The sequence below is a fragment of the Cavia porcellus genome, unplaced genomic scaffold (assembly GCF_034190915.1).
Source record: "Cavia porcellus strain 051 isolate PalLab524CR breed Dunkin Hartley unplaced genomic scaffold, mCavPor4.1 scaffold_1, whole genome shotgun sequence".
Taxonomy (NCBI): domain Eukaryota; kingdom Metazoa; phylum Chordata; class Mammalia; order Rodentia; family Caviidae; genus Cavia; species Cavia porcellus.
The window spans coordinates 194,716,886-194,726,751 of record NW_026947484.1 but is presented as its reverse complement, the minus strand read 5'-3'; the positions used below and the strand labels follow the sequence as shown (position 1 = coordinate 194,726,751).

At 45.3% G+C, this 9,866-nt stretch overlaps 1 protein-coding gene across 1 annotated transcript in view; it reads right to left on the bottom strand.

Annotated features, from left to right (window-relative positions):
• Window positions 1-447: 447 nt before the first annotated feature.
• B4galt1 (beta-1,4-galactosyltransferase 1) overlaps window positions 448-9,866 on the bottom strand; it is a 50,066-nt gene continuing 40,647 nt past the window's right edge. The window contains exons 3-6 of the mRNA XM_063226640.1: window positions 8,517-8,704; window positions 5,670-5,792; window positions 3,470-3,574; window positions 448-3,259 (exon numbers count right to left, since the gene is read on the bottom strand). Coding sequence (XP_063082710.1) covers window positions 3,127-3,259; window positions 3,470-3,574; window positions 5,670-5,792; window positions 8,517-8,704 — 549 coding nt within the window. The 3' untranslated portion in view covers window positions 448-3,126. The remainder of the gene's footprint in view (window positions 3,260-3,469; window positions 3,575-5,669; window positions 5,793-8,516; window positions 8,705-9,866) is intronic.

The window sequence follows — 9,866 nt, the reverse complement described above, 5'->3', positions numbered from 1 at the left end:
GCTTCATACAACAGGGCCTACAGCTCCCGGGATGTGGACTGCAGGGGCTGCCAGCTAGGCACACTCTGGTCCATTTCAGCAGGAGTGCCAATTCAACCCCAGCAGCACAGGACAGGTTGCTGATACTTACTGGCTGCTAGTTACTAGGTTAACAACTAAAATTAACCAACTTCGGAGTCCCTGGTTAACCCTCCTGGAAATCCTACTTTGGATAATGTCACTTAAATTATACCATAAACGCATTCTGATAGCTGTGCTGAACTATCCTGGAATTTGTTGAAAACAGCAAATATAACCAAAACTAATAGAGAAAATTCTACTTTAGCATGAAACTCTTAGCAAGACAGGCCAGGGAGAGGCACATGTTTGCTTTCCTCAGACCCTCCCACCAGCAGCCCCAGCCCCAGCTCTGAAACAGTCCAAAATCAGAAGAGAAGCCACTCACAGTTACAAAGATAGGATCATTTATTCATGTTATATTACTGGATTTCACAGGCAAAAATACAGTTGTCTGTTCTGAACACCAAGGTCAGAAACTGACCTCCCCCACAGTAAGTATACATATTTGCATATGCAAGAAATAAAAATACATAGCTCAACAGGTCTCAAGGACATGAAAGTTGTTTCCTGGTTGTGTGAGGCACCCCACACCCAGGCCAGTGCTCAGTGGAGACAATGGTCAGGCTAAAGGCTAGTACAGCATTTCTTTTGCTCTTCTGTGCCAACTTGGATCTTTCCCAAAGGCTACTTGACATGGGGTCACTGGCAACAGGATGGACAGACACAGAGAAAAGCACAGCACATGACAATTTCAAGGGAGTAACTACCAAGAGAAGGTAAAGGCTTTCTGAACTCGCAGCCCTGGAAGGTCCAGTGAAGAAACTGAACCGACAGTATTTCCTGGGCTGGGCAAATGTCACAGCTGTGCCTGGGGTTACCCCCTAAGAGCACTGGAAAGTCAGCAAGGAGGGAGGACAGGACAGGTGAAGCAGAATTTCCCTTAGTTCTGAGAATGAATCACATACTCATATGAATGAAACTGTGACAGGAAACAAACAAACAAAAAAGGAATATCAAGAGTGAAGGAAGTCACCATTCAGGGCACTGTTTCCTTTTTTAAGGCACTTTGGAAAAGTCAGGATCTAGGGACAGAAGGCCTCTGTATTTCTCAAAACTCTCTCTCAGTGCAGTCATTCTAAGTTTTAATAATATCATTTTAAGGCGTGGGGAACCGAGGGAGGAATACCCGCATTGCCCTGCCTGCTCTGCAGAGGAAGGAAATTTCTTACCAAAACAAAGACTTCTGGAAAAAGAACCAAGTCAGCATTCAAGATGCTCAAAGCAATAAAGGCACAGGTAGGATTAGGGCCTAGGCATCAGCTCAGCCTCTACACTCAGGGCTGGTGCCCAGAAGGGCAGTAAGCTTGGGTTCTGGCAAAGGGCTCAACCCTAGGATTAGGTAGCTGACCCTTAGGACCTCAGCCCAGGATGGACGTGGGGAGGCATTCTGTGGTAGGAGTGCCTCCTGCCCAGGAGAGGTGGGTTTGTGAAGGACCCCGTGTCGGGGGGAGCACCTGCTAAAACCCTGAGGGGGAAAGGGAGGCTTTAGGCACCAGAGGTCTCAGGAGGAGCTGGAGGTGTGGGTGCAGCTGAACTTTCTAATCATTAATTAAAAGGCACAGTCCTGCTGGAGAATGAATAGTCTTTTGGACCCTGAGTGCCACAGGCAAATTTTAGGGAACAGACAAGAGGCGAAGGAACTAAAGGGGAAAGAAAAGAAGAAAGGAGAAAGGCAGGTAGGGAGGAAGGAGAAGACCCGGGAATGCAGGGTGGGCCAGGAGTGTGGCCACCGAGGCTCTGGGGAGCAGTCTCTGCCTGAACAGAAGTTCCCTCCAGCTGGGGAGGAACAGGGGGCTGTAAACAACCTGACTGCCTTATTTACAACCCAGCAGCCTTGGGCCTGGCGTACTTGGTGGACAAGGCTGAGGCCCGGGAGCTGCCTACCTGGGGAGGGTGGGGAGGGAGAGTTCCACCCAGCAGGCCGAGCCTGGCTCTGGGCTTTGCCCCCAGGTCTGGCAGTATAACGCTGACCAGAAGGCTTTACCACATCAAAAGATCCAAAGGTGATTCTTCTCTTCATAAAACCTGGCCTGCCAGCTAAATCAAGAGGCCCATTTGTGGCCATTACAGCATACATTATTTGTTTTCTCCTAAAAAAATGTTCAATCCCCTCCCACATTTAAAATGCCACAATAAAAAAATACATAGGCAATTCAAGTTTAGATAACATGCCCAGAAAAATAAATTGTCATGACTTCACACTAAACAGTTATGCAAATGTGGATCAACACAAGTAGCAAGATAGACCATAATTAGAACTTGATTTTTTTCTTTAAAATACTACAAGCTGCTTCTTTTAAAAAAAATCTTTACATTCAGAAATCAGACAACTTGGAGACAGGCACTGTGAGAACACCCAAGGCCTTTGCTCTGATGGCTAAAGTTGCCCTGGGATTCATACATAAGCAGGACAGAGGTTCAAGGCTCAAGTTTTAAAACTCCTTTTTTCTGAAAAGTCACACAGCACACACTGATTGTAATAGTTGTACACCACCGAAAGATGGTGGGGGGAGGGGACACAATGAGAGACTGGTTGAAACTTTGGGTTTTTTTGTTAAAACTTGACTACCGAAAGATATCATACCAATCAATTTTAGCAGCAATTTCCAATTTTTCATGAGGCCATAAAAACATCCCAATTTAAAGCAAAATTCTTACCCATTTCACAAGTCAGCAGTTTCCTCAGTGGGACTGAGTCCAACAGTCACCAATTCTGAGCTGCACAGTTCAGAGGCTTTGGGGTGACATTCTGAACACGTCAAGAAGCCCCCACAGGCTGACAGTTTCTATACTGCCAACACCTTGTACTGCTAAGAAGTCACATTTGGCCAAGTCAAGCTGGAGACAAAATATTCCACTCCTCCTGGTCATCTGGAAAGGCTTCTGTGGGATGCATGAAGGGACCTATCACTCAGGTTGTACGATGAGAGGGACCGGCCCAGCAGCCTGACAGTCACACAGCAGGGTCCCTGGCCACTTTCAGTCTCTTTTATTTGGATCAAACTGCTAGCTTGGTGTCCCAACGTCCACTGTGATTTGAGTATATAATTGGTGTCTCTCTATGCCCAGCACCTGGTAGGTGAGTGAGTTCAGACCATCAGAGTGCATTGTCTCCTTTGTGTGTGCAATTCGGGAAAACCTGCAAGCAAAAAGCCAGGGGGAAGGAATCGAAACAGAAACGTCAGGAAATGATGAAAAAAAGTCTTTTTCCCACCACCCTTCTCATTGGCCCCTGTTCACAGACTGGGCACCTCCATTTCCCCGGCAGCACAGAACCCCCTCTGCCGCCTGGGCCCTGCAGCCTGCCCCATCGTAAAGGGAAAAAAGAGAGGAACACAGACAAATTCACCTCTGAGGATTGGGTTCATTTTTCTTATCTCTTGAGTGGCGGATCATGCGACATCTCCCAACCACAGCATTTGGGCGAGATATAGACATGCCTTTAAAAACCAATCTGCAAAGAGTGAAGGGACAGGTCACTATCACAGAGCTACCACCAGGCATCAGTACAACAGGCCAGGTTACAAGGCTGTTCTTCCAGCCACTGGTCTGCTCCCTGTTCTTATTCCACCCAACTCCAGCAGCATGCTGGGACCCAGCCCAGTACAACATCTGTTAAAACTCACACTTGTACTCCAGGTCTTTTTATGACTGATTCTGCAGTTTGTGGCCCTGACCAGCACATGCCAGGCCCTGAGCTGTCTGTGCTCATAGAACTTACAGTGTGGACGCTCAGACGCTGCCTTCAGAGCCAGACTGAAGGGGAAGGGGAGTCAGGATGGCAGAGAGTGAGAGGGAAGAAACTCCGCTGGATGAAGGGCAGAGCAAAGTTATGAGGAAGAACAGGTGGCTGCCAGGACAGCGCATGCAGAGGTACCGGAGGGGAGAGCAAGGGCACATCCTCAGGGAGCAGTGTAAACTTCCAGGTGCCGACTGAAGGCTACAAGGTAGGAAAGGGCAGGTGATGCAGCTGAAAGGAAAGACCAAGGCTAAATTGGCCCTCGCAGAGTACACTAAGCAACAGCATCAGGGTCAGGGGGGACAACGTGCAGTGTTTTCCAGATGACTCTGGCCATGGCGAGTGCCTTTGGTGCACAGTTTGAGAATGGAGTGCAGAAAGCAAGACCAGAGGCAGAGGATTCGGTGTTGGTCCAGGGAAAGGAATGAGGACCAAAATCAAAGCCTTGACAGTACAAATACCAAAGTTAGAAGCAACACTGGTTGATCCAGGATGAGCTCAAAGTTCCTGGCCTTGCTTTCACCCAAGTGCTGATCTTATGCCTGGCACTCAGTTAAGTAGGTGCATAATCAGCTTACTATGGTTGTGCCACACATCACCAATCCTTCTAGTCCCACAGCCTTTGGGTGTCAGTTCCTGATGTACCCTCCATCTTTAGTCTCCCTGACCCTTCAGGTCTGTGGAATTCAATCTGTCCTATACACTCTATAGCAGCCCAGAGTGCTCGAAGAAGTCTGACTCTGTGCAAGTGGGCTGGTTTCTGTCTGGGCCCGGTGTCCAGGGAACAGTGTTCTGAGTGTGATGCACACTCAATATGGGCTTTTTCTTTTCCTTTCTTTTCTTCCCCCTGGTACCAGGGATCGAACTCACAACCTCACACTTGACAGGGAGGTACTTAGGTCACTGAGCTAAATATGAGGCTCCCCTACTTGCTCAATACGTAAATGCTTGATAATCAGTCTAATAATCTGATAATTAAGCTTTCTTCAAGGCCTATATTGAAGACTTGGATCTGTCAAGTTCTCTCATACAATGGGAATGTCAAATGACAGGTTTTGCTCCGACAGACATGTTCGGTTACTTGATCAAATAAATGCACTCTCACTCAGGAAGGCTGCACCTGGATATATTTTGGCATCAAACACAGTTCAACCCAGCTCCCAAAGGCAGACGGTATTTCTGATCTGCAGCTGGCAGAATGGAAGGTTCCACTGCCAGGTAGGACCAAGCAGAATGTGGTTCAAATGCCACTGACAGACAGTTTTTACCACTGTGATGACAACCCGGAGGATAAAAATTTACCTGTTAAAAAGAGCCCTGGGATATGGGAAGGACAAGACTGGCTAAGCAGTGATGGTTGTGAACTAACTGTGTCAATAAGAGTTCATTAGATTAGCTTTTTTTGTGTAAAATAAAAATACTCCAAAACACAAATATAGGACAAGGTTTCTATGAGTGAAATTAGGAAATACTTCACACTGAAAGGAAAATATAGTAAGACACTTAATTTTTAAGAAGGACATAGATTGCCTCCTTCAGTACAAAATGGCATGTGGCAAATCAAAGCAGGTTCACCCCTCCACTTGGTTTCCATTTCACATTTTCCAAAGCTAATCCAGAAATTCAGAAGTTAATTTTTCTATAAGCCCTGCTCAGCACCTACAAACCTACAGAAGTACACACCTCAGGATCCTGAGCTGTGTGGGACCTACGTTACTCCTGAGAATCAATCACTGTAAATATCCATAGAGATTCAAAAACTGACAGTGGGATTGACAGGAAAGAAGCAGTTCTAAGCTGTAGCTATTACCTGTTAAAAATATCGTCATCTTCTCCTCCCCAGCCCCAGTAATTGTTAGGAAATCCATTGATGGTAAGAAACTGTTGTTTACTTAAAGCAGAGACACCTCCAAAATACTGCACATAAGGTAGTCTGGGGAAAAAACAGACACAGAGACCCACGGTTAGTAATTTTTGACATTCCCCAAATAAAGCACCAAAATAAAGCACCCCAAAGTATAGCACCTCTTTCATTCTCTGGAATCCTTTGATGGGGGTTTATAAGAGGTTTTTTGTTTGTTTTTGCTTTTATATCAAGGTTCAGATTATCTTAGAGAAGATACATATCAAAGTCCAGGGAAAGTAGTACACATCTGTGATCCTAGGGCTCTGAGAAACTGAGGCAGGATTATAAATGTGAGTCCGGCCTGAGCTATATAATGACTTAGAGATCCACCTCAAAAGACTTTAAAAAAAAATGCAGGGGCTGAGGATTTAGCTCAGCGGCATAAGCGCCTGCCTTGCAAGCAGGCAGTCGTGAGTTCGATCCCTGGTACCGATAAAAAGGAAAAAGACAAAAAAAAAAGTAAAGGGCTGGGGACGTCGCCCAGTGCTAGGGCCTTTGGGTCAACCTCAGGGCTAAAAATACATACACACACACACACACACACACACACACACACACACACACACCTGTTTCGGAGAATACAGTGTTTCTGTGATTATTTGGAAAATGCCAGTGACAAGAAGGGGTAGAAGCCCAGTTCCCCCACTGCAGCTCAGCTTTCTGCTTCCTACGTGACCGACTCTTGTGAGACAGCCTCACCCAGAGGTCCTGAATCTGCCACTGCATTAGTCTCCCACCTGCCTGCTCCATTGTGCCCCCCTCTCCATCCTGTCCTGTCTACCAGTTTAGCTTTCTTTCATCCAAGGATGCACTGACTTGAACACTAACCCTCACAATTGAAGCAGAATCCTCAGAATTTACACATCTAAAATTTCCTTTGAAACTTTTACTTTATCCTGACTTAGGAAAATATATAATGGTAAGTCTATTTTTTATATATTTTCAAGAAGCAAGGCATCTGGGTTCTCATCCTTCCATACCTTTTTATATCTCAATATTTTAATGGTTATGAATAGTGGACTCTTAAAAGACACAGAGAAAGCATTGATAGGAAATGTCAAGCATTCGAATGTTCCCCAGAGGCCATGCAGAGATCTTCCTGTGGGTTGTCCAATGCCTTCTTTGGTCTTACGTTGACCCCAAATGCAGTTCCAACTACACTTAGGCTCTCACTGCATGCGTGTGTTGCTGCCTTCTGTGTCGACTGGGAAATGAACCCAAAGGAACTAAAACCCATCACCATAAATTAAACTCTAGCTGAGATTTTGAGGGGGGGAAGTTAGCCAAGTCACACAGAACACAGGAAATTAAAGACAATAATTTTAAAGAATATCAGAATTTGATTGCAAGTATACGCAAGCAAAGGGCCCCGGGGGCCTGCTTTCAATAGATTTAAAACAGTACATTTGCAGTTAGGTGCCACTGGTTAGGGCCCACCCTTTATATTACCTTACGCCTACACCTTGAATGTTAGTGTTTAAACTAGAGGTGGATAGACCAATACAGTGTGCTGATAATCACTTTTTATAGACATAGATCCTTAGTCACTTCAGTGGGAATACATGCTAAGCTGAGAGGATTAGGTTTTATGGTCTAAGTACAATCCCGTCTCCTAAACCTGACTGGTTCTCTGTGAACCAAACAAGGTGTAATGGTAAAGAACTGAGCTGAGTGGTCACTCAGGTCCCATCGTGGCTTCCCAAATGCTACAGAGGAGAGACAGGAGGGGTCAGGGTGCAGACCTGTGCATTTCAAAGCCATGAAGATACACAGAAAGGGAGGGAAGAGCTGAGATTTCTGAAGAGGTTAAAAGTGATACTCCAAGGTTTCTCTTTCTAAGGCAGCAACTTAACTATCTCACAGCCCTCAGGCCCTTAGCGCCAGACAGTAGGGAAAAAACCATGAGAAAATGGTAAAAAGTCACTGTATCAACACAACAGGCCTGCAGTCTACACAGGCCAAACACTCTGGACACTCAGCCTAAACCAGAGATACATAATCCACAGGGCACCCCACAGCATAGCTTCCTGGAGCTTCAGGTTTACTTAAAGAAAGGATGGGAAAGAGTATGTTACTCAACAGATAGGTTATAAATTTTTTATATTAACAGAAACATGGATAAGTAACAGCAAAATAACTGATTCACTTTTTTTTTTCAGGGTAAAGCTAGAGATCAAACCCAAATCCTTATGCATGCAAAGCAAGCACTCTGCTACCAAGCCACTCCCCCATCTTATTTATAACTTCTAAGATAAAACAGTGGACTAGAAGCCACGTTCCCTGTGTGTCAATATACTTTGGATTATACCCTCTCCCCTGGGGATGGGTGTCATTGGTCTCTCAAAGACCAAGGGCACACTGGTGGAGAAAGGCTCTGTGTTTAAGCAGAAGCCTGTGCTGTGCTGGGAGCCACATATTCCTGGATCTTTCTTAAAGGGCCAATGTACATCTCCTGAGGGGTCTCACTTCAAGAACTGGGGGGAGGAGCAATTTCTTCCAATTTGCTTTCCAAACTACATGGGGCAGCAAGGAGCAAAAAGTAGAAAATCACGCAATTGTTTGGAGTCTAAAGATGAGAGCCACAGCAAACATTTAAAAATGGTTCTTGTGTGGATATGCAGAGAGTACTGGGATTTCTGATCTCTTCTTTCATCCTCAAAGAGCTCAGAGGCACTCCAGGGCAGAGAAACTTCATTTTCCAGGCGACACGGAAGGTAGCAACACATGCAAACTCTGGCTAACATCTCTTACCTAAATCCAAACTTGTCCATGGCGACAGAAATATGTCGTGGCTGTGGAAAACATCTGTAGGCGTTATGATCGTCCATTGGGATGAGGTCCACATCGCTGAACACAAAGCAGTTGTAGTCATAGTCCTTTAAGGCTTCTTGAAAGCCAATATTGAGAAGCTTAGCACGGTTGAACATACCATCTCCAGCCTGGTGCAGAAACAGAAAAAGTGAATCAGACATGATAAAAGCTTTGAGTGTAACACTCAGAGACGCTGGTAACTTGTCTGCTGCACATGATCAGCAGTCAACTCCCGGGCCTCATTTTCCTACCCTTAACTTCACAAACCAGTCCTGAGTGTCAATCCTCAGGTCAGCAATCCTACTTTTAGGAGTCTGTCCTATACAGAAAGCCTTGCAGCTGTGAATAGCTGTAGTATTCACTACAAGGCATGCACCACAGAAGAGTACAAACATCAATATAAGCAGCACTGGGGAACTTGTTAAAAAGTCATGGTACAGGGCTGGGGATTTAGCTCAGCGGCATAAGCGCCTGCCTTGCAAGCAGGCAGTCGTGAGTTCGATCCCCGGTACCGAAAAAGACAAAAAAAAAAAAAAAAAAAAAAAAAAAGTCATGGTACAACCATTAAAATGGAATAATAGAGCTGTAAAAAAAGCCAAAGAAGTTCTTAAAAGAAAAGGTGGGGAAAAAAAGGCATTTAAAGACATGTCTTGTTTATTTTTGTCATTTACTGGTGACTAGCTCTAGGAAAGGTATACAGGAAACTGGTGATGGCTGGATGCCACAGCACTTTTCATTTCTACCCTCTTTATGAGGTTGACTATGGTTTTATAACCACATTGTGTACCTTCCACATGTCTCTCGGACACTAACCTGGGAGCCAGAGAATTACAGCAAACCTAACTCAGTCTCTGCTTCACATGCTCACAGAATAGGGCAGGAAGCAGTCTAGTACACATCATGACAAAATAAGGACAAACGAGAAGGAAGCACCAGCTGCAGGGTGCCGGGCACTGGGGCCCAAGGCACCACATCTCTAGGTGCAAAGGCAATTCACATTTTAATTGACTTATCTTGTTTTCTTCTGTTGTACCTACAATAAACTTAACGAAGGCTGAGATCTTTTCTTTTTACCTAGTGCCTTACCATCAGGTAATAAGAGCTCAGTAAGTAGGTGCTGGCTGGATGAATGAATGAGTGAATGAGTGAACAAATGAATGAGAGAATGCACTGATGGGTGGATTTCAACACACAATGACAGATGGCAACCACTTCTGGGGAGACACAACCGAAGTGTGCTATCAGTGATTACCACATTGTGGGGAGGGGTCTACGCCCACCAAGACTTAG